This window comes from Anolis sagrei, chromosome 6 (assembly GCF_037176765.1).
Source record: "Anolis sagrei isolate rAnoSag1 chromosome 6, rAnoSag1.mat, whole genome shotgun sequence".
In the NCBI taxonomy this organism is placed as follows: Eukaryota; Metazoa; Chordata; class Lepidosauria; order Squamata; family Dactyloidae; genus Anolis; species Anolis sagrei.
In genome coordinates this window covers 112045066-112070952 of record NC_090026.1, presented here as the reverse complement: position 1 = coordinate 112070952, position 25887 = coordinate 112045066, and the positions used below count along the sequence as shown (strand labels likewise).

Here is a 25887-nt window from a genome sequence, read left to right as displayed (position 1 = left end):
AGGCTCAATAAGGTTGTCACTGCACATGGATCGTGGCTCAAAGTCCGCTACCACTGCTGGTTTTGTCGAAGGTGATTGCATCCAGCAGCTCCTGCAGCACCAGTTGCTTCATGAATGCCTGATTCTGCGAGTCTTCAGAGAAAGGGAAGGAGGGGTGACCAGAGACTTCCTAGATTTTCCTGACTATTCCCAAAATGTCTGGAACTCAGCACAGATCCAGGCGTTTAAGAATCTGCCACCAGGAAGCAGCCACTGGCTGTGGCAGGCACTATGGCTGCTTCTCTCTCCTCATCCTCCTCATTCTTGTTCTTCTTCTGGGCATGGGAATGCAGGTACTACTCCTGTCTTCTCCTGTGATGATGGGCTGGATGGGCACCATCAGCACGTCACTCTTTTCCAAAAGGGATGGCAAGCTGTTTACTTTCAGTCTCAGATTAGAGATGGCCCTTTTATGGCTTTTAGACAGAGGCACTAATTCAGACCTTTGGTAGCCAATGAAATATAAATCACAAAATGCTATTAATCAGATGAAATACTGGCCAGCACATGTTGTGCTTCAAATATTAGCCCTGTTTCTGGATATACTTGACCTGCTCATTCCAAAGGTGGCATCGGTTTCCTCCAATCAACTTGGGTTTTTGGGATATATATGTCATCTACCAGTTGCCAAAACCCTCCATGATAACCATATAGCCAGTCTGAGTCCCTCTATGGAGGTTGAGAAGATCAGGACATAAAAGTTTTAAATAGATAGATAGATAGATAGATAGATAGATAAACAAATAATATCGAACAAATTAGAATTGTTGTGGTCTATCCAAGGCAATTTTCAGAATCAGTGCCCCAAATAACCACAGGAACTGGCCTAAAAGCCAAAGCACTATGAATTTATTTTGGCTTGGGTTGTGTTAAAGGTAAACGTTTCCCCTTGACATTAAGTCTAGTTGTTTCCAACTCTGGGGGGTGGTGCTCATCTCCATTTCTAAGATGAGCCGGCATTGTCCGTAGACACCTCCAATGTCATATGGCCAGCATGACTGCATGGAGCTCCATTACCTTCCCGCCAAAGCAGTACCTATTGATCTACTCACATTTGCATATTTTCAAAATGCTAGGTTGGCAGAAGCAGGGGCTAACAGTGGGAGCTGCCCCCACTCCCCAGATTTGAACAGCTGACCTTTTGATTAGCAACTTCAGCAACTCAGCTGTTTAACCCGCTGTGCCACCGGGGGCTAAAAGGCTATATCTTAATTTAGAAGACATACAGTAATCATTTTCTCAACACCTTCATTATGCATTGTAACAAATGAGCAGGAAAAGCAGCAATAAAGAGGGGAAAAGCATACACTGACAATTTGATCTTATGAGAATGCATCATTCTATTAAAAAGATTTCTTGGAATCCTTTGCTTACAGATTAATAACTAGAATATGTTTAGGCAAAAAGTTTCCAGTGCCAAGAGTAGAAGAAATTTGGATGGTATTTATTGACAGAAAGAGGTATGTTACAAATTACAAATATTTAGTTTCACACAAATAAACCAACATAGTGTATTTATTTATAAATAAATTGAATTTTAGTTTTTGAGTTTTAAGGTTTTTTTTTAAAAAAATTGATGCCAGAAAATCAAATCACTATGCACCACACAATACAACATATATGGCAGGACCACATAGTATGGTTGCAACCTAGGTTTATTTGTAAAAGCAGAACTAAAAAGAATGGCAAAAACATTAAAAGCAAAATCTGTCTCTATTGTTTTTATTCTGAAATCGGTCTTCTTCAGGCATGAATATCATTGTCCATACATTCATTAACAATGCAGTCAAGATAACTTAATGATGCAAGTTGAAGAGTATGGCAAAGACACACTGAGGCTCACCACATGCAGCTTTTTACAATGTCAGTCTGGGGCTGACATACACAGCTACCAGAATCATTTTGGCATCTTGGAAACTAGAGGTATGATAGCTCTCTATTGCCAGCCAATTAGCCTCAGGAGCTGTGATTTTGTGAAAAATGAGGAATCTTTCCAGCAGGGTAGCCTTGTTAATCTTTGGCAGCAAAACTAGCAAAATGACTTGTGGCACCATGAAGACTAACACATTTGGCATGAGCTTCCGTGGCCTTCAGCCCATTTCATCAGATGTAGTAAGTGAGCTCCAAACCACAGCTCAGGTTGATTTTTTTTTCATCTTTAAGGTATTATTCTTAAAAATGAGAACTTCCAAATAGGGAGTAAATGTCAGTTTCTGTGAAAACAACCAGACCATTTTTTGCTTTCAATATCATATAGAGTTGTGTCTACATGACTTACGGTCATACTCTATATGACTTACTGTTATCCCTTTCATTTTATGACAAGGCTATTTTTTAGCAAAAAAAAAACCCCTATCATGCTTATCCCCAAGGGACGATTCCACTGGATTCTAATATATCCATAGAGTAAATGTTAAAGGTAAAGGTTTCCCCTTGACATTAAGTCTAGTTCTGTCCGACTCTGGGGGGGTGGTGCTCATTTCCATTTCTAAGCCAAAGAACTGGCGTTGTCTGTGACACCTCCAAGGTCATGTGGCCGGCATGACTGCATGGAGTGCCATTACCTTCCCGCAGAAGACGTACCTATTGATCTACTCACATTTGTATGTTTTTGAACTGCTAGGTTGGCAGAAGCTAGGCCTAACAGTGGGAGCTCATGCTGCTCCCTGGATTTGAACCGCTGACCTTTTGATCAGCAAGTTCAGCAGCTTAGCAGTTTAACCTGCTGTGCCACCATAGAGTAGCCAAGTATAAAATAAAAGTCAAGCATGTAAGGTCTTGAATCAAAGATATCTAAGTTGCCCTCAGTTGTGCAATCCTGAGATAATCAGAAGACTGAATTATTGTTAGTTCAGCTAGAGAAGACTTGCTGAATTAACAGCAATTCGATAAGTCTATAATTATGTAAGGCCAATAATTCAGTAAATCTTCTCTAGTTGGGCCTAACTCTTTTTATCTTGACCAACTACTGATATCCAATTATATTGTGTATTGTTTGTATGCTGGAGGCCTGTCTGATCACCTCTGAAGTGTGATATCTAGACATATTTTTTGACCTTTAAAGCTCTTCATGGTTTGGGTCCAGGTTATCTACAGGACCACCTTCTCCCATACAACCCCACCTTGAACCCTGGTGTCCTCTAGGGTAGTGGTTCTCAACCTGTGGGTCCTCAGGTGTTTTGGCCAACAACTCCCAGAAATCCCAGGTGGTTTACCAGCGGTTTTCCAGGCTGTATGGCCATGTTCCAGAAGCATTCTCTCCTGTCATTTTGCCCACATCTATGGCAGCCATCCTCAGAGGTTGTGAAGTCTGAGATATGATCCTCTTTTGTTCCTGGGTAATGACTCTGCAAATGCTCAGAGCCTACACCTGGATGCAATCAGCGGTGCAGCTTAGCTCCTGAATACAAAACTTCACACTAGTCGTGTGGCAGAACTACGCATCTTTCTCAAATCTACTACTAAGCCATAACTAGAAAATATAGCCTTATATTTATATACAATTTCTTCTATGGCCACCTTGGCATTCAAAGCCATTGAAATGGGGCACTGATTTTGCAAGTGTGAATGGAGCTAGAAAGAAAATAAGCATGGTTTTAAGCCATTCTATAGATCGAAAGGATGGTGATGTAACACAGCACCCAGGAATGTCCTTTAAAAAGACGGATTTGTGCAGGACAGACTGTGTTCATCACCTGGGACCATACTGAGGTTCACTGAGTTGAGTTGTTTTCAGTTATTTTCCTATGATGCTGGAAGAACTGGGCCTAGCCTGCTTCTATGAAGTCCTGTAAACAATTTTGGAGTATAGCTTCAAAGTTCAGCCAACCTAGGCCAGCTGGTGTGTCTGCCACATACCTACATGGCACAACTTCTTTGATTTATCCATTGTACCGCAGTGCAGCTGAGATTCTTGCCACTCCTATCAACTTTATTCACAGAATGTGGGCTAGGCTGGTAGTATCAGCCAAAAGCTGGGCTGATGAATTATTGGATCCTTGTCATGCTAAACTCTTAGCTTTAATCCATAAAAGTAGTAATCTTTGTACTTTACTCTATGAATAACTAGTACTCTCACATCCTGTTCCAAAATTCTTGCAGTGGCTATACATTCTGAAAATGTCAATATCTGCTTTTAAAAAAATTTAGAATGTCAAAAATTGGTATCTTCTGGTACAAGTTACCTCTCATCTAACATTCCCAGTCAGTTTGGATTTGATGTAACACCTTCTAACGTCTCTATTCCCAACTTCCTACCTGATCATCAATACTTTATCTCATTTGATGAAACAATCACTCAACTTCTGATTTCCAGTGAACAGTGCTTTGCTACTGAAACACAGCTTATTAGTAAACCATGATTTTAGCAAATATTATTTCCCCTGTAAATGAAGGAATAAAACCATGGTTTGAAGTAGTTTAATTCCATGTTTTGGGGTCCAAGATGATGTTTAGCTGGTTCAAAGGTAAAAGCAAGCTATGGTTCACTCAAATGGGAGTCTAGATTGAATTTGATGCAAGAAAGATGTAGCATACTCATGATTCTTAAAAGAATTTGGTTTGGAGAGTTGGACATATTATGTTTGAAATGCCTGTTATTTCACATAGAAAAACTTTTAAACATTTAAAAAACGTTTCATGGATTTGTTGTGGATTGTATCACTACCGAAAAATAATGATTTTCATATTCACATGAAGGACCCGAGTAAATTTCAAACAAAGAAATCAGAACCATGAGCCTTTCTTGAATAAAGGATGGGGTGAAGTGAATATTTAACATTATGAATCTTCATAACAGAGGCTGGATGGCCATCAGATGGGGATGCTTTGGTTGTACTTTTCTTGCATGGCAGGGAGCCTTGTGGTCTCTTTCAACTCTCTGATTCCTAAATGATAAAGCATGGTGAGCTGACCAAGTTGATTAGTCAGTGAGGCTAGGGAAAGGATAATACCGAGATAACCAAATATACTCTTGTACAGAACACTGCAATGACAGTGGTGTTTTTAGACATACATAAAATCAAACTAGAACACGCACAAAAACAATAACGTTTAAGACAATCATATCTAACCACACAGTAAATATCTAACCACACAATAGATATACAATGGTATCACTTACTTGATCTCTTCCTGATTTATGTGATGTCATATGGCGTTCAAGTTGCGTTCTATATGCAAATGTGTAACTGCATAAAGAGCAACTGAAGTTATCTTCATTTTTTTCATGGCGATATTTGATATGTTCCTTCAGAGAGGTAAAGCGTTTGTACCCTCTATCACAGTAAGGGCATGTAAGCAGCTGGGAAAATGCATCTGGCGTGCCTGAATAAGAAAAACAAACAAACATTTTTCCTTTGGAATTAATTAAAGAACAGGGTAGAAACTAATGTACCATGACATTCTGGATGTGGTTCTCAGATGGCTGTTGGACTTGTGCAAGGTGTCAAAAACTTCTGAATTCTTAGGCTAATATTTGGTGAAATCATCCAACTGGAACGTAAAGAAATACTTGTCCACACTTCCACACTTTTACCACATAGAGAGAAGTACAATAATCAATACTTCCATGAAGATGACAGCCAAAATTTGCACTGTGGTACTCCAAAACATAATTTGCTAACTAGGCTGATGAATTTTTAAAAAGTGTAAATATATGATAAAATGAGTTTAAAAAATTCCTATATAATACTGAAATGGAACAAGGAGAAACGATGGGCCTAAAGGGCTTAAATTTCACATAGTATTGCAATAATAAAAATATCTTCTACAAAAAGATGTACTAGTAGTACACGATCCCAGAAATGTTGCTATTATATTATTACTATATTTATATACCAATTTTTCTCTCTACAAAGGAGACTCAAAGCGGCTTACATTAAAAGTTGTAAAGAATGTATAATCGAACTTCAAATATTTGTTTGAAATGTCAACAGCAATGTCCTGGACTTGTGTGAGAAAAAAAATTCTGGGTTCAAATACATGCTTTGATTCAGAGGATATTGAAGTCTAGGATACAGCTAAAACCAGAATTATTTCTTTAGGAATGCATAGACCAACAGACTATGGAAGACCTCTTCAATATACAGTTATGGTGGCAAGATGTATGGATTCCTTATGAATTTATACAAAAATTTTGGGAAAGGAAATTCTAAATAGGCCTTCCTAAGGATAAATAAAAATTTCAAGCATGAAGGAGATCTTTTCTGCACTTACAGTATTGTGGGCTAGGCCCAGAATCTGCCTTTCATGAAGACATATTCCATAAGCCTCTACCTCCCACAATATAATAATAACTTTATTCTTATATCCCACCACCATCTTCCCAAAGGGACTTGGGGCAGCTTGGGGCAGCCTAAAAAAAACATAAAAGTGAACACAATATAAAATACAATAAAATAAAACACATGCACATATAAAAACATCAGTTCAGACTCAATCAAGCTGTGATCCTCCGTGGTGGTAAATTACTGTAACCATGGCTGGGCTCTAAACATTAGGAATAAGGTAAGTGCCAGCTGCCACAATGGAGAGAGGGCATGGGATAAAGTGCAGAACTAGGGGCTAAATATTCTCAAAGGCTTGACAGAAGAGCCATGTCCTCAAGTCTCTACGAAAGGAGGACAGTGTGGAAGCCTATCTAATTTCCCTGGGGAGGGAGTTACAAAGTTGTGGGACCACCACTGAGAAAGCCCTCTCCCTTGTCCCCACCAACCGCACTTGTGACGGTAGTGGGACCGAGAAGGCCTCCCCGACAGATCTTAGAGCCCGTGTCATTCATAGGGTGGGATGTGGTCGTGAAGACAGGCAGGACCTGAGCTGTTTAGGGCTTTATAGGTTATAACTATCACTTTGAATTGGGACCACAAACTTATTGGCAGTTAATGGAGTAGAGTAGGGGCATTGTGTGCTCCCTATAGCTGGCTCCGGTTAGTAACCTGGCAGCTGATCTTTGGACCATGAATGCAGAAGTTCATGGAAGCTGCCTTTATCCAGTCTCTCTCTGGGTCACCCCATTCATCACGGTTACACATACTTTGTGTACCATTTTCAGAAACTTAGAGGGGAGGATAGGGCATAGACATCACTTCTGTTAGTCTAGTTGCCAATATCTCAATCTGGTTCAGTTCTTATATTCTTCTACTATTACAGATACACTATTTACGTTTCCAATTAAACCATCTTAGAATCAGAAACTGGCATGTCATTTACCATTTTCATCTTGGCCACTGGCTTCTGGCGTGCCTTGCCTTTGATCATCTTCAGGTGCTTCAGGGTAGATAACCGCTGTATCTTCTTGCTGCAGAAATTCTTCAACATTAGGGTCATGATTTTGTTCATTTTCTGCATCAGAATCACATTCATCTTCTTTAGCTAGGAGGGACCATATGTAAACATTAACAGATGTTATAGCAAACCAATATTTAGGAACAAATATTCATTTCTAAAGAAGACAGTTCATTACCTTTCATGACTCCTGAGAAAAATCTAAAAAATTGTATTCTGGTAGATTTTCCTTTTTTGTGTATTTAATGTCTTATTTTTCTTCTAACACTTTGGATTTTTCATAATCAGTGTGTTCATTCTTAAGATATTCACAAGAGCTTGAAGCATACATCAAGACAATAGGAGATCGCATATATGTTGGGGGTACATTATTCAGTCAAGAATTATGATATAGAGCTAGTTTAAAAATATGGAATGATTCATTATTTTCCATATGAATACATAAAAAGAAAAGTACTAAATAAACCAGTCCTGTCATAGGGTGGCTGATTATGTAAGCCAATTTTATGAACACTGTTGAGCTTAAAATGTAATATTAAAACACTATAGCTAATATTACCTCAGCTACTCAGTGCTCTGTTGTTATCTGCAGCAGACCAGAAATAAACTGTTCATATAGCGCACTTGCTCCTTGAACCAAAAAAGCAGCTAAGAGACTGCAGAGTTATAGCAATGAGGAGAAGGGATTGCATTGCATAATTTATTAGCAACGCCTCAAAACTGCTCTAATGGGAGCCTAAGCTGAGCATCCTCAATAGCAGTATTTCTGCAGCTTAAACCTTAAGTGCAGCGTGCACAGCCACACCATCAGATAGGAAGACAGATGAAAGGAGATCAAAAGGAAGAATTCCTTCCGTTCTCAAGGAATTTCCTTCTCAAGTAATGATGCAAAGCTCAAGGATATGCTGGTATCACAAACAGAAATGAAGGCATTTGGGAAAAAAATACCTGCACATGCAGATTCATCAGCTTGAGCTTCAGGCCCCAGGATTTCTTTTGCTTCTTTGCTACCTAAAATGCAACAGAAGAAAAGATAAAACCTTTGCAAAATTCAGAAACTCTTTCTGAATCATTTTAGACTCATTAAATCAAAATTACTCCCTCAGAAGCAGCAACACTGTGGATGCCCATGATCATCATGTGAGCAGAAGTTTTCGGTCATCCTGCTTTTAGAAACACAAGATTTTGCTATTTTAATAGAAAGCAAACAATAAGAATGGTGGTTGCCACTAACCCCGTGGCCTTGGCTCATTCACCAGACTATTGCATAAGGCAGCAGCAAAGCACTGCTTAGCATTCCATGTCAAATCCTACTGGAAAGAGACCCTCAACCTAGTGAGTCAAAGACCGTAATAAATCATTGATTGATTGATTGATTGATACTGCGTTAGGAAATTTTCAGATTACTAAATGTATGTATTTAGTGCAATAACAAAACATTGTGTATGATTTCTAATTATCTTAAAGCCAAGGAACTAAAGGAAAATGTGGAAAATACTGAATGAAGGACAGGACCCAAATATAATTAAGTATGCAATATACATGCTAGGAGGTAGCGGATTGAACCGCTGAGCTGCTGAACCCGCTGACTGAAAGGTCGGTGGTTTGAATCTGGCAAGTCAAGTGAGCTCCCCCTGTTATCCCCAGCTTCTGCCAACCTAGCAGTTTGAAACATGCAAATGTGAGTACATCAATAGGTACTGCTCTGGAGCTCCATGCAGTCATGTCGGTCACATGACCTATGAGGTGTCTACGGACAACGCCAGCTCTTCGGCTTAGAAATGGAAATGAGAACCACTCCTTAGAGTCAGACACAACTGGACTTAATGTCATGGGGAAACCTTTACCTTTATACGTGCTAATAAATTTAATAACCATAATCAACATTTTTTATAAGATATAATGATCAAAACTGAATTCTAAGTAATGCTGGTAGTAATCTGAAAAAACAAACAAACCCAAAAACCTATTGCATGTTGAATACCAACCCTACACTGATTATGGATACATGTACCCCACCTCTCAATATTAAGCATTGTTTATTCATGTTATATGTCATCCTATAATTTTTTTTAAAAACCCCAAAACAAAGATGTTTTCAAGGCAGCTGAAATCTGGAATCCTCTAAATCATAAGTATGTAGACATGGAGAATGGAATAATATGTGAGATTCCACTCAGTAATCCACTATTCTTACTGATGTATATATTTTTAAAATGGCTTGTTTGACCACCAAAGGCAGAAAAAGCATACTAGAGTGCAGGGATGACTATGGAAAAGGCCTTGGAAAGGTTGCTGATGCCATTTGCATGACAACCCCTAAAAATTCACAGCATACCTCTGTAAATAGCCTTGGCCTTAAACATATGACTGGAAATTAAATTAAGTTTAAGCACAAACCTGAACATGACACTAGAGGATGTGAAACTATTCCCGGGCAACATCCACATTTCAGAAATTCTACTTTCTTCCCTGGAAAATGACCTAGCTACTAGATGAGCACTTTTATTAAAAGAGCTGTTGTTTAAGGTCAAATTATTCAAACAAAAATCAACTTCACCAGTGAAAGTTGTCCTGAGATATATACAGTATAAATATATATGCCTCAAATACATAGATAATGCCCTCTTATCTCGCTGACCTGCAGAGAATTGCAAATATGTATTTTAAAGTGGAAATAAATGCCCCTCCACACCTAGGGTTCTAATATGCAATCACTCTGCTTCATTCATGGAATTGTACATTGTGACTAGATGACATCAGTAATTCATTCAGCTTGTTTCTCACAGCCGCTCTCACCCTTTTTTCAACCACAAAATAATCTGAAGGGGGATGGGTGGGTGGAATTGAGATATACATCGAGATAATCATGGTGATGGCAATTTAAACTAGGGACAAATACTCTTCAGTAAATGTAGTGGATGTGTTCCTGAGCATTACTTCTTTAACAGAAAACTGGATACCAGATGTAGACATAACATGGAAAGAATAAGGATCAATACCTACATCACAAAAAAGAGGAACAGTTCCACATGTTTCAGCTAAATTTCTAATTCAAAACTAACAATATGACCAAGTGAAATGAAACAACAAGCTTTGAGTAAATAAACAAAATGACAAGCATCCCGAGCTCTGAGGATTACCTTCGAAGGAGTCCCACTGGAGCATTGCAGCACACCCAAATACCTGGGAGTTACCCTGGACCGTGCTCTGACCTACAAGAAGCACTGCCTGAATATCAAGCAAAGGGTGGGTGCTAGAAACAATATAATACGAAAGCTGACTGGCACAACCTGGGGATCACAACCAGACACAGTGAAGACATCTGCCCTTGCGCTATACTACTCTGCGGCTGAGTACGCATGTCCAGTGTGGAACACATCTCACCACGCTAAAACAGTGGATGTGGCTCTTAATGAGACATGCCGCATTATCACAGGGTGTCTGTGCCCTACACCACTGGAGAAACAACACTGTCTAGTCAGTATTGCACCACCTGGAAGCAGCCAATAGTGAAAGGACCAAGGCAGTGACATCTCCAGCTCATCCCTTGTTTGGGTATCAGCCAGCTTAAATCAAGAAATAGTTTTCTAAGATTCTACAGAGACACTCACTGGAACACCCCAGGAAGCGAGAGTCCAAAAGTGGCAGGCTCAAACCCAGAACCTCAATCAATGGCTGATACCAAATGAGAGACTCCCCCCTGGGCACACAGAAAACGGGGTGACCTGGAAGGCGCTGAATAGACTGCGTTCTGGCACCACGAGATGCAGAGCCAATCTTAAGAAATGGGGCTACCAAGTGGAATCCACGACATACAAGTGTGGAGAAGAGCAAACCACAGACCACCTGCTGCAATGCAACCTGCGCCCTGCTACATGCACAATGGAGGACCTCCTTGCGGCAACACCAGAGGCACTCCAAGTGGCCAGCTACTGGTCAAAGGACATTTAATCAACTACCAAGCTTGCAAACTTTGTGTTTTGTCCGTTTGTTTGTTTGTTTGTTTTGTTAAAAATATAATACAAATGTCTGGTTGCTCCTGAGACGACAAATAAATAAATAGTAAACAAAATAGTTTGAAGAAAAACCAAACACGCCTGGTTAAGTGATAAAACTCCCCGAGCTGCCAAAAAATTAAAAAGTTCCATGTTATTAGTGTGTTTTTACCTTTCGTATCTTTTCCCCCAAATAATTTCATACTGTTTTTAATTGTATTAAATTACAAAACACAATGAAGTGGGTCCCACTTCAGGAGAAAGTCAGCATATGAGTAAAGGACATAATTATTATTATTATCTTTATTTATATCCCACCTTTCTCCCCATAGGGACTCAAGGCAGCTAACATCTATCCACACTTAACAGTTTAAAAACAGCAATACAAAAGCTAAAAAAACAATCAATTAAATAGTAACAGTGTGGTAAAAACAGAACTAAAATACAGCAAATACATTAAAATGGCTTTGAAAACTCTCTATCATCGCTCAATCCCACCCACACTCACAGAGCCTCCCTTTACCCTTCCCCAAAAGCCTGTTGGAAGAATACATAAAGTTCATTTGAAATCTTCTTCCAAAATGCATCTAGAGATATTTTTTTCTTTTACCAGCCTCCATTTTACTTATAATTTCCTTTTGGTGGACAAACATATCATATATATCATTATTTTTAAAAAATATGCTGGGAGTAGCTGGTAAGACTGCTGTAATCGCAATCATTAGTCTGTGTTTTTACATAATTCCTTCAATATCTGCTTATGGTTGATGCAGCTAAAAACAGTCCAGCTAGAGACAGAGGACTTAGAAGAAAAGTGGGTAATGGGTAGCAATAAAAGTACCGTTTCACAGGTGTTGTTAACTAAGGCATGGCTATTTGAAAGGATTTAAATATTGACTTTTATCATTCTTTCCATTCCAACAAGAATCACATCAGAAATGACATGGCTCTTTACAAGCAGGTAGACAACATCTGAATTACAAAATCACAATGGAGAATGAAGATATTGGTTATCATTTTTTATTTTTTATTTTTTTATTTATTTCGTATCTAAAGCATTGCATAAATTAGTATAAAATTGATAAAAATAGAAGAAGCGCAGGCGGCTGAGCTAAATATCTTTTGACCAAAAACGGGCAACAGCAATGGCATTGTTTGTAGCCTCCAACAATTCTTCCTCTGTACATGAGGCATGGCATAGTGGACGAGCATACAGATGTGGAGTTGTCTGTTCTGCTCCACAGTCACACAAGGTGTGGAGTGCCATTTTGCCGGGTTGTCTTTTGATCTGCCCACTCCACTTCTGAGTCTGTTCAGGGACTTCCAAGTTGCCCATTCTTGGTTTGCCCCTGGAGGAAGACCCTCATGGGGGGCCATCCAGTTGGGATTTCCTGGTTTAGCTATCCAGAGGGATACCCTTGCTGTTGCTGGGGGGACGGAAAGAGGAGTGGTAGTTCTCATAAAGCTTTTCCTTGATTTGAGTCTACTGGGAGGAGGCTGGTAGCCATGTAGTGGATGGCTTTCACAGTGTTCAATCTTATTTCTCTCACATTTAGCAGCAACTTCCCGTCGCACATCGGGGGTGGGGGTGGGGGGCAATGCCAGCTAGCTTGTAGAGTTTATCAAAAGGTGTAGGTTTAAGACATCCTGTGATTATTCTGCATGTTTCATTCAATGCTATGTTCACCTGCTTAGCATGGGCAGACTTATGCCAAACAGGGCAGGCATACTTGGCAGTTGAGTAAGACAAGGCTAGGGGTGATGTTCTTACTAATTATTAATTATAATCATTAATTATAAGCCAAATGCTATGTTATTAATTATTCAAATGTTGTATTCCACCATTTTATTCTCACTTGACTTCAGCTGATGGTTTGTTGACCGAAAAAAAGGCTATTGACTGACTGAAAAACACATGCAGTCTTCAATATTTTGTGTAGTTTTATTACCCACATCCTGAAATCTGGGTTTTAGAAAATAAAGGTTTGGAGGGATAATTCCTACACAGAATTTGTATCTGAGATTCTATGACAGTTCAATCCTGTCTTCAAAATACATTGGCTGAATGAATGAAGATGGGATTCCGAATAAATCCCCATGAACTGACAGAATAAGATGACATGTTGGCACAGTGAATAACCTCTGGCAAAACAGTGCCACTGTATTAGCTGCAGGATATCTGGCACACGTATTATGCTGTTAGAATACCATCAACAGAATGGGTAAACTAATAGATGCCAGGGGCATTGCATAGTAATAAAGGAGCTTAGTTCTAAGGCTTCTTTAGAAACAATTCTGGCTCCTGCAGCAATATAAAAATCAAACAAGTAAACAGGTGGCCTAATTGAAAAAAAACTGCCACTGAAGAAACCAGACCTTGTCTTCTTGGCCTTGATAAAAATATATTGTTAAAGAAAACTGACCAAACATTTGCGATATATTTTAATCTACGGGATCAAAATGAAATACCTGGCTGTAGAATGAAACAGCATCATTCTCTCTGTATAGATAAATTAGTCTAGCCCTTATGATGCAATCATCTCCCTAAACAGGTGACTTCACACGCTTTGGCAGAGATTGCAATACCTTTCTAATGTGAGTACAAATGTGAGTCACTGTGAGAACATTGCCCACAGAGACTAGAGAAAAATGGAATAGAAAATAGCTATGTGGTGGCATCTTCTAAGTCTAGCAGTCTGTATCGTTTTTTCTACCAGAATGTATCGTTTTTTCTTCTTCTTTTGATGTTCGTATGATAACTGCTGGAAGACAAACAGGCGTAGTTTTATCAACACGACAGTGCTGGACAGGGCGTTTGTACACCTTTTTGTAGGATCTGCATTGTGCCTGTGGTCTTTTTTTGTTTTTATTTTGAGCTTTGGCAAGAATGAGGGGGAAGCGCAACAACTCAAGGACCCTTATTCTATTCACCAGCTCCATGAATCAATACCTAAATGCAGCTACAGGAGTGCACTCCCCGCTTGTATAGGTGTGTTTGCATATAATTGGATACAATTCTATGAAACTGAACTAGGGACCTCTTTTATGCTATGCCATAAGCTCCACATATACCTCTTTCAGTACTCAGCCATATGGCTAGGAGTCCTGGATGAAACATACGAGGAATTTACTGAAATCTGGACAAGACTTTCTTCCTTCTCCTCCTGAGGTATGGGATGCATAGGTTCCAGATGAGTAGCCCTTTCCATTTTGCTGCCACAAGGCGGTCAAACCGCAGACCTTGCCTTGTGAGACCTGTTTTCTTTTTTGCTGGAGTGAAGCTGTCCAGCCTATTTTTCACACTGAGCAGCCAATCAATTCACAGAGACATAGGAGCAAGTCATCAAGTTTGCCTTTTGTTCAAACTCACTAAATTTGGACTTGAAAAACCTAAAAGGAATTGAAATAAATTTCAAATAAATAAATAAATAAACCCAGACTTTTCAGCATTCTGCAGTTCACAACTCAAAAGTATGAACTTTAGGGAACGGTCTGCATAAAACTTGTAAGTGAAATGATAAATAACTTGTACCAAGGAAAAATGGTTGCAAAAGTGTGAATAGTAGGAAAAGGGTTTTTTTTTTTTGAGGTGGAGGGGGGGGGAGGTACCTTAGTTAATGCATCTGATGATGGTAAAGCTCCTTTTGCCAAAGTCTTTTTAAATCCTGCCATACTAATCAGACCATTTCATATGTTCATGTTTTTACTTAGTTTTGTATAAAAGGTTTGCTGTAGCTGTTTGAACGTCTCTTCTTATTTTGCTGTGGATAAATTTACCTCTTTTCTTTCCATTTTATCTCTGCCTCTTCTACCAAATGCACAGAAACATGTCTACTTTGTTAAGCGAGGTCTACTTATTTTTGAGAAATGTTCAGAGAAATAATAATCAAACTATAACGCAACCTATTTGGATGAATTTGCCATGTTCACCAACTGATACAAATACAGATCAAAATTTTGGGACTGTGGCAAGCCCAACATTTGTTCATTTCACCATCTATAGTAGCCACCTTGTACTTTGTCACTTGAAATGCCGCCTGTCCCTTTCTCATTTGTTCCCCATTCACTTATCTACAAAATGTATTTTGTGCAGTTTTCCACAATGAAGTACACCTCAAATTCTTGACCTGGGGAATTCATAGTTCACCTGTTCTATGTGATGGTAATTTATTTCCTGCTGTGTTAATTTCCGTCACAAGTTATATAGGATGGATGTATGAAGTGCTGTTTGAACTAGGGTGTTAAATGACTAATTTTCAATTTAGTAATCATAGCAGTTTCCTTTTCTTCATTTTTAATATGGAATGAAAGCAATCATTTCAATGCAATACATTTTTTTAAAAAAACAATAGGTATGACATAAGGTAAAGACACATACCTTGACACATACCATCATCTTCCCAGCAACTGTTTGCACTTTCACTGCATTCTGGTAATACTGTAGGGTCTTTTGGCAAGTCATCGTCTGGCACACTGTTATCACAATCTGCTGCATCTGTTATACTTTCCTCTTCAACAATGTGCAATTTGTCTTCATCATCTGAATCTGAATTTGTTTCTACGATGTTGTTGTAATTGGTAACTGTAGAGATACAAGGAAGAAAGATAAATGTACCTATGCTATTCAGCAGTGGTTACTTTCTAGTAAGAGTACCAAATACCAATTCTAGACATTTGGTAGTATGTTAAAGTTATTAATGAAAGAAGAAAAGCCTTTAAGTTATGTTCACTTTAACTAATTCCTTAATTACTTCATGTTCCAAGGGCGTATTGAAATGCACTGAAAACAAAATCTGCAGCCATTTATATTTTTTCGGAACAGATAAGCATTATAGAAACAGCTGGTAAAATCTGACTAATCCCAGTTCTGGAATTATCTTTCATTAGAGTTCCAGATGATTTCTCTTTTGTTTCAGGAACATTGACTAGGTGAGTAGCAATACTTTCCTTTGCTATATTCCTCACAAGACACTGTCCCTGCAATCTTTTCCCATAAAACTACAGGAAAGGATGCTTATTTGTTATCCCAATCTGACAACTCTGTCCATAGAAGCTCCAATGGAGAAAAACAATTATTATTATTATTATTATTATTATTATTATTATTATTATTATTTTATATTAATTTATGCCTTGTTGTATTTCCCCCGCTTTATTTTCACCATTGCTATAGCGTTGCCTCAAAACCACGTGGCAATGAGAGCAACTGGCCTCATGAAACCCTCTTATAGTGCCAAGGCAATGGTGATGTCGGGAGGGGAAAGCCTGACTATCCACGAAAGATTACTACTACCATATCAGCTCTAGATCATTAAATATGGTTTTCTGTGGGCGAGCAGATGGCGACTACTGGATGGCAAAGGTTCTGTTTCTGAAACTACACCTGATGTGCCCTAGCCAATGAAATTTTCTGAATCAGCATCCCAAATAACCAAACTGAATCTAAAAATGACCAAAACCCGATTTGTAACCCTTTTGATACTAATGTTGGAGAGAGGTCCCTGGTCAAAGTGGTCCCTGGTCACAATAATGTTGGGAACCAGTGGATTATAACTACTTGCTGCATAGGATTCACAATTACCCAAATAGTGGAAGCAGAAATCAAAATTACTCAGTTACTATTCCTAGATAGATTGGTGGAATATTTGCTTACAAGTACTTGTACAAGTTAAAGCAATGGTATTCCCCATAGTCACCTATGGATGTGAGAGCTGGACCATATGAAGGCTGAGCGAAGGAGGATAGATGCTTTTGAACTGTGGTGCTGGAGGAAAGTTCTGAGAGTGCCTTGGACAGCAAGAAGATACAAGTCTATACTTCAGGAAATAAAGCCCAACTGCTCACTGGACAGAAGGATAGTAGAGGCCAAGATAAAGTACTTTGGCCACATCATGAGAAGAAAGGAAAGCTTAGAGAAGACAATTATGCTGGGGAAAATGGAAGGAAAATGGAAGAGGGGGCGACCAAAGGCAAGATGGATGGATGGCATCCTTGAAGTGACTGGATTGACCTTGAAGGAGCTGGGGGTGGTGACGGTCAACAGGGAGCTCTGGCGTGGGCTGGTCCATGAGGTCACGAAGAGTCAGAAACGACTGAATGAATGAACAACAACAACAACTTGTACAAGTGAGACTGCTAATAATTGCACTGACACAGCCTGGGGAAAAGACCAGCTTCAACTCTACGCATGCTAATATCACTAATCTATCTTAAAAAAACAGTATTACACAAAAACACTGATAGCAGCTTCTATAAACTATGTACATATACCATCATTCTACACGTTACAACTAAGAAATGTAGAATTCTACAATTGGTTGAGTGGTGACCAATTTCCTTGTACCAGGATAGCACTAGGCAGATCGTCATTAAAAGTGTGTATGTAGCACATAGGAATGTTGTCCTATACGGTGGATTTTGGAGTACTTCTATAGAGATATGATAAATGAAGAAAGCAGAAAGGCTTTCCAAAAGGACTATGGAAAGGACTATGAAGAGTAGGTGAAATAATTTTAGAAACGAAGGGCTGTATACTGTCTCCACAAACACTGCAGTTTGGAAGTTACAGGACAGGCCTCTTTTAAATTCGTAAAGCATCAGGTTACCCATCAATTTAAAATACAAGCACCATTCAATAGGTACTGCCATTCGTTTAATTATTCTGAACTCATTTATAACAATGATTTCTAATATGGCAATATCAACAGTATTCTAATATTCAAGTCTTTAAGTAAACATACTCATATATAAAAAACAAAATATGTCAGCCCTTTTTGTACCTTTATTGCAGATTTCTTCAGAAACTATCTGCCAGTATGTGCACAACTAGATAAAGCTAGAGGGTACCCAACATGAACCAAGCTTGCCTGTTGGAGCTGTAAAGAAAACAAAGGTAGCTGTATCTCTAAAGATCATCATGAAACTATCTAGCCATTTATTTGCAGCATAAGGTCTATATCAGGGTTTCTCAAACTAAGGCCCGAGGGCCAGATACAGCCCTCCACGGTCATTTACTCGGCCCTCGCTTAGGGTCAACCTACGTCTGAAATGACTTGAAAGCACACAACAACAATCCATCAGCCAAAAGCAGTCCCACACTTCCCATTGAAATACTAAATAGGTTTATATTTGTTAAAATTGTTTATTTTAATTATTGTATTGTTTTAAAATGTTTTTGCACTACAAATAAGATATATGCAATGTGCATAGGAATTCATTCATGTTTCCTAAAAATTATAATACAGCCCTCCAGCAGTTTGAGGGACAGTAACCTGGCCCTCTGTTTAAAAAGTTTGAGGGCCCCTGGTCTATATGATAGACTTCTGGAAACACTAGTACATTTGGGTGCCGTAGTGTATATTAATACAAAGTCCACATATCAAAATAGTTTCACAACGTGCCTCTAGAGCAGTGGTTCTCAACCTGGGGTCCCCAGATGTTTTTGGCTTACAACTCCCAGAAATCCCAGCCAGTTTACCAGCTGTTAGAATTTCTGGGAGCTGAAGGCCAAAAATATCTGGGGACCCCAGGTTGAGAACCACTGCTCTAGAGGGTCAAAACAGTTTATTCATACAGAGTGCAAATTTACATGTTAGATCTTGTTGCCATTCAAATCACAACAAGCTTTGACACATGAATTACAGTCTGAAATGGTGGCTTACTCACAAGTGAAATATCACTCCTTTGCTCAAACTGTGTTCTCTCACCCAATTCTGTCCTTCTGTGGCTACTGCAACTGTCACCTCCTCGGCCATCAAGTCCAAAGCTCCTATTCCAGCTCCTTTACTGGCAGCCACTGGTTCTCATACAACAGGAGAGCAATAGTGGACCCAAGGTCTAGTGATTGCAGCCACCATGTCCTGTATTGGTGGCTCTGGAGCAGCCATACAATGTCACTGGCAGGCTAAAAGTTGGAGGACAGGAGTGCACAGCTTTCACAAGAGAAGTAACCGTAACAGGAATGTAAGCATTGGGCTTTGCTGGCAGAGGAGGAAATGGTAGCAGAAGCCACAATAACTGCAACAGGTGAGACAGGACATGGCCTGGACAAAAGAGGGGGAAAGAGTGATACTCAAGTAAGGTGTTTCCTTCCCTACTCTGAGCAGCCCAGATGGAAGGGAACTTAGTCCGTCCTGGTAAACTAAAAGAAGTACAGATCCCCATTGCTTTTCCCACCATAGTGAGGAAGAGAACAAGAGTTGCTGTATTTTTTAGCAGTCATTACAGAACACCAGAAGAAGTGCTACAGTGGTCAGATGTACAACCACCTGTGTATAATGAAACCAGCATTTTGGAGGTTACTTTTCTGCTTTAATCTCAAGCAAGGAAGATCATTACTGTATATACTCAAGTGTAAGCTGACCTGAATATAAGCCGAGGCACCTAATTTTACCACAAAAACTGGGAAAACATATTGACTTGAGTATAAGCCAAGGGTGAGAAATATATCAGCTATTGGTAAATTTCAAAATAAAAACAGATACCAATAAAATTACATTAATTGAGGTATCAGTAGGTTCAATGTTTTTGAATATTTATATAAAACTGTAATTTAAGGTAAGACTGTCCAACTCTGATTCAACCATTATTCTAACATTCAATCTAAATGTGTTTATGTATCCTTCCAATAATAATAGAGAGTAAAATAATAAATGTAATAAAAATAATAATAGAGTATAATAATGGAAATGTAATAATAGTAGTAATAATAGAGTAAAATGATAAATGTAATAATAATTATCCAGAGTAATATAATAAATGTAATAAAAACAATAGCGTAAAATAATAAATGTAATAAAAACAAACAATAAAGTAAAATAATAAATGTAATAATAATAGAGTAAAATAATGTAAATGCAATAATAATAATAATAATAATAATAATAATAATAGAGTAAAATAATAAATGTAATAAAATAATACTGATAACAGAGTAAAATAATAAATAATCTTGACTCAAGGATAAGCCGAGGTGAACTTTGTCAGCCTAAAAAGGGGGCTTATACTTGAATATATACAGTACTTTCTTTCTCATCTCCAAGACTTTGCAAGAAGTTAATAGAGAAGGAAAAAAGAAAGTAGTACCAAATCTAGTAATTCACTGCTTTCTGGTTATTTTGCTATTACAATTCCTCTTTATTGATAGGAAATTGGATTAACAATTTTATTTTGGTCAGGAAAAAAGAGCCAAATAATCAGTATTTCAGGGTGAAAGTATTGTGGTACAGATATATCGTTAGATATTCCAAATCAAGTATATTTCAAGGGCAAATTTCACATTTACTTACTAATTTGTAGATAAAGGCAAAATTAGAATAAGTACCAACACATTATCACTAGACCCATAAATGAAAACTGACACTGAAATAGTCATGTTAATATAAAATAAAATTCACTAACCCCAAACTCAACCCCCTTCCAGGAATACATAAACTTACTATGCACATGTCACAATGCAGATATCACCTCAGAATAAATGAGGTAAGATTGAGCAGCATAACTGTTCTAACAGCAGTCTAGCAAACAAGGAGCTGTCAACGTCCAATAACCTATTATTCACACCTCTTTAATCACTGCCACAGAGTCAATTATAAATAGCCTCATACATTTTTAAATAAGGTCATTCTGAAATGAAAAAAAGAAGTAAATATTTCAGAATATAACCAGTTCAAGTTTAAAAAATACAGAAGACTGAACATTTTCAACATAATTTAGTTTAAAGAGAGAGCAAAATCTTATTAGCCAATGATTGAGTCAATGATGTATCAGTACAAATTGGTCAAATCATCCTGAAATGCACTGTCACATTTTCTATAATTAAAGATTTTTCCCGGTAGTGCGTCAAGTCCAGATTTGGTCATGCATACAACAGACCCATTTAAATCAATGGAACTTATGTCATAGCTAAATTAAGTCAAATCAGGTTCAACTACATACTACTAGGTCTGGATCCTAATGAATGTATATAACGGGCAATGCTGACGTTATATACACATCTTGGTTATTAATCCAGGAGAACATATACTTGAGATAGCTCATACAGCATATGCATCCACTGTTTTTTAGCTGATGTGAGTAAAATTGCTCACTGTTAACCAGGAAGAGGGAATAGACTTACATATGTCTTACTGTGCTATTAATATATCTCTCCTCCACAGCAAAACCAATATACAGAATAAATCAATTGGAAAATACATCTTTTGTGTATACTACTTTAACCAAGTATTGCCACATTTAACATGCCACATTGAACAGATTGTGCTACCATTAGTGGTTTGAGTTTCCAGTGCTATGCAAGCAAATAGGTTTAGTAATATTAGGAAGATCCATAGATAAGTATATAGACGGTGAAGGAAATTTTAAATTAAGATTACCATATATTCTGGTGTATAAGACTACTTTTTAACCCAAGAAAATCTTCTCAAAAGTCAGGGGTCATCTTATATAGGGGGTCATCTTATAGGCAGGAGTAGCCTTATACACAGGAGCAGTCTTATACACGGGAGTAGTCTTACATGTGGGAGTAGTCTTATACATGGGAGTCGTCTTATAGAGCGGGTGCTGAAACTTCCAATCGGATTGGAGAATCTGTGGTTGCCATATATGGTGGGGGAAGCTCAAAAATGGCAATGGCCGTGTCCCTGTTGTATACATCGACTGTATGAAAGCATTAAGGACGATGCTGTACAAGTACAGTAGAAGAAAATCCATTCATCAGGATTCGTGAACTTAATGCGGTCCCAATGGTGAGGTGAAGGGGCGCCTCACCAGGAAGGTGTAAGTGAAGGGCGGCGCAAGCTGAAGGCGTCCGGGGTGCCCGGGGTATGGAAAAAAGAGATAGAGTGCCTCTGGGACCAGAAAAACACAACTCTTTTACCTGTCTGGCCCGCCCTTGTATCCTATTACCATACCTCCTCCTCTGCCTCTCAGATCTCACTTCTGAAGACTGCAGTGAAGTGGTGCAGGTGCGCATGTGCGAGATCTGAGACGCAGAGATGGAGGTACAGTAATAGGAAATTACCATATTGAAATAAAATCTTTTTAAATTTTTTTTTGGTGTGCGTTGGAAAAGGGGTAGTCTTATACGGCGAATATATCCCAAACTCTATATTTTAACTGGAAAAGTTGGGGGTCGTCTTATACGCCCAGTGTTCTTATATGCCGGAATATACAGTAAATGTAAACCAAACACATGTTAATTGAAAAACACTTTAAAGAGGAGTAGGGCTGGTTCATGAGGTCACAAAGAGTCAGAAAAGACTGAACAAATAAACAACAACGAAGGTTTTTAGCCTATGAAATTCTAAACCAAATTCTAGAGGATTTGTTCCAAAGCATGTTTGGATAGGTTTGCAGTATAGACTTTGTAAGATACATTTTTGCGCCCAGTCTTTGATCTCTGTAAAAGGAAATTCATGCAAAGAACTATTAGATAGGTAAATATGTCAAATAATTCAATTCTGGATAGAAAATACAGTCCCTTTAACTAAATATACTATCCAGGACTTGCAATCAGAAAATCAGATTTGTGAATTAGGATTCCGTTTGACACCTGGATTATTGCAAGAATGTTTTAAAGCTGGAAGAACAGTGGAGGGCAGTATAGATATTTCTGAAAATCCCTGAAAGCATATGGAAATCTTAAGATATATTTTTAGAAAGTACTTCCTGCTGTACAAAACTAGCTAAGTTTAAATCACACAGCATCATTTACAGTATTAGGGAAGTTCAACAACTTCTACAAGCAGAAATTAGTTCATGTAAACAATTAGGTGCCTGTTTTGTTCATTCAAATGATCAACTTCAAAAGTATATTCCTTATAGGTTATATCCTCGGCACCCCCCTTCTTAGTGAGGCGAAGGTTTTTGAGGGTTTGGAGAGGGGTTTCTCAGTATGGTTCCCTCTATTCAATAACTTGTAAATAAGCAATGAATGTCAGGGAGATCTGCTGTCTTTTGAAAGTAAATTTCTGTACGAAACTCTGTCGAACTATGTCAAGTTCTTTGCAATCACAATTTTATGGAGTAGCAGGAGACTGATAAAAATATAGCTGCTTTGGTGGAATACATGTAGTCAGAAACAATGAGAGACGAGTGCAGTGACTACAGTGTTACCTAAATTGCGACCTACCAAAAAAGTCGGCTTCATCAAATTGCTCTGCATGCAGGGCTTTCAACATGCCACAGACCCAAGATGCAAAAACTAAATCCTGAGAAAAGATGTTCTGGAACCAATAATTTGAACCCCATAAGCCATTCTTGGCCTTTTTTTATCATATCAAAAGAGACTTGAGAATATACTGTAAGTTGCCTCTGATGTGAGAGAATTGGCCGTCTGCAAGGTCATAGCCCAGGGGGATGCCCAGATGTGTTACCATCCTGTGGGAGGCTTCTCTCATGTCCCCGCATGGGAAGCTGGAGCTGACAGACAGGAGCTCACCCCATCTTGCGGACCTCCAAGTCTGCAGGCCAGCAGTTTACTTGGCACAAGAGTTTAACCCATTGTGCCACCGTGGCTCTTGGCCTGATCTAAAACGCTATAAATATTGCTATGCAAAACCCAACTCAAAAAACAACCACAATTCAGAGCAGGTAAAATGAAAAAGAATCAAAAGGGAGAAAATAATATCTTTTATCTTGTTGGCAGTCAAATATATTTTTATCCAGCATTTAAGCTGGTTTGATATTTAAGGAAGTTTTAATTGATTTTTATATTTATTTTCCCTGTTGCCATAGTTGTTTTTATGTTTTAAATTTATATTTTAATTGTAAATCTGTACTACTGCCTTGAGTACTTTTTTGGTGGAAAGCAGCTTCAGCATGCATACATAAAGTTCTGTGGCTATGTATAATAAATACATTTTCCATGCAAGTTTTAATCCTATATGAAATATCTTTGTCAACAAGTATGAGAGGAACTAGCAGCCAGGCGATCTGGAGGTCTGGGAAAAAGGGTTTTACTACTATTATCTCAAGCATTTCCTTCTAGCTGCTTCCCAGACTTCGTTAGGAGGAGAGAAGAAGGACACAGCTGTCTACAATTTAGCCTATATACTCCAACTATCCTGATTTGATAGGGACAGCCCTTATTGGTCCTCTACAATTCCCATGTTTTCAGCTGCTTTAAAAATGTCTCAGTTGTTATCTTTTCCTCCCAGTCCCCCTCTAATCCTTTTACATTTACTTCTGCTAGTGCAAACAGTAAAAAACACAAAAGCAAAACCATGGCAGCATCTCCTAGCTTGTGTACCTTTTCTCATTGATAACCCAGGTTAACTCAATCTGATGTTATTTGGCCATGCATGCTTGAGTTTTCATATGTGAAAAGTTGGTAGGTATGTTAAGCTGAGTGAGAAGACCCCATCCCTAAGATCTCTAAATGGTATTTAACTCAGGCTTCTATAGCTTCCTGGGGAAAAAAAAAAGCAAAGCTAGCAATGAGGCTGGGTTACTTTCCAGTTTATTTTTTATTTCACTTTGTACTTCCATATTATATTTAGAGTATGTAATACTGAATGTATGCTGTGCTTATGGAGTTATTTCACTTCATTACACTTGACATGCTTGTAACACTGCTTTGTCAAAAGTAATGTTGGATTTTATTCAAACCATGCTTATTGTGACCCTTTGTCCACAGTCCACTGTGGGAAAGTAGCATATTACTACGAGGATAGATAGCATACTAAACTTTGGTAATCTAAAACAGCACCAGATGTTACTGAACTCCTTGCACGGAAAGGAAAGAGAAGGCAATATGAAGGCAGACAGACCTCTTGAGTTTTCTTGTAGCACTAAACCATGGGATTCTGTCTGAATACAGCTGATGTCTAATTCCATTGAACAGGAAAATGTATAATGACTTCCCCAAACATTATTGGACGTATCAAGAGTTATTTTTGAAATATTCTTTACAGATTACCCAATTTGAAAATCGGTTAGAAATAATCTGCTCAAAGACATCCTCTGGCCATTCTGGTTATAAGTATTATTTTAATAGTTGGAGAGATAGATTATCTAGAGCAGAGCAGTAAAAGCCCAGGAGAAAAGAATTAATAGCAATATTTGTGGCTGAAACGATATTCCCACCCAAAGAAATTGGACACCTTGGGAAAACACTCTGATAATACATTTTCTCTGTAATCAATGAAATGCTTTTTAAAAAGAGTTTTATGCACTCAAAATGCCAGGAACAGCATAATATAAAGACCTGTAAGTATGGTAGTATAAAAAGGTAAAGGTAAAGGTAGTCCCCAGTCATGTCTGACTCTGGGGTGTGGTGCTCATCTCCATTTCTAAGCCGAAGAGCCAGCGTTGTCCGTAGACACCTCCAAGGTCATGTGGCCGGCATGACTGCATGGAGCGCCGTTACCTTCCCGCCGGAGCGGTACCTATTGATCTACTCACATTTGCATGTTTTCGAACTGCTAGGTTGGCAGAAGCTAGGGCTGACAGCGGAAGCTCACGCCGCTCCCCGGAATCAAACCTGCGACCTTTCAATCAACAAGCTCAGCAGCTCAGTGCTTTAACCCACTGCGCCACCGGGGGCTCCAATGGTAGTATAGGG

At 38.6% G+C, this 25887-nt stretch overlaps 1 protein-coding gene across 6 annotated transcripts in view; it reads right to left on the bottom strand.

Annotated features, from left to right (window-relative positions):
• Nucleotides 1-25887, bottom strand: part of ZEB1 (zinc finger E-box binding homeobox 1) — a 93986-nt gene that overhangs the window by 12313 nt on the left and 55786 nt on the right. For 4 of the 6 annotated variants that reach the window (XM_067470352.1, XM_060782487.2, XM_067470349.1 and 1 more), the window contains exons 2-5: nt 15703-15906; nt 8275-8337; nt 7252-7413; nt 5162-5364 (exon numbers count right to left, since the gene is read on the bottom strand). In XM_067470352.1, coding sequence (XP_067326453.1) covers nt 5162-5364; nt 7252-7413; nt 8275-8337; nt 15703-15906 — 632 coding nt within the window. The remainder of the gene's footprint in view (nt 1-5161; nt 5365-7251; nt 7414-8274; nt 8338-15702; nt 15907-25887) is intronic. The other 2 variants (XM_060782488.2, XM_067470350.1) reach the window with 1 other exon arrangement.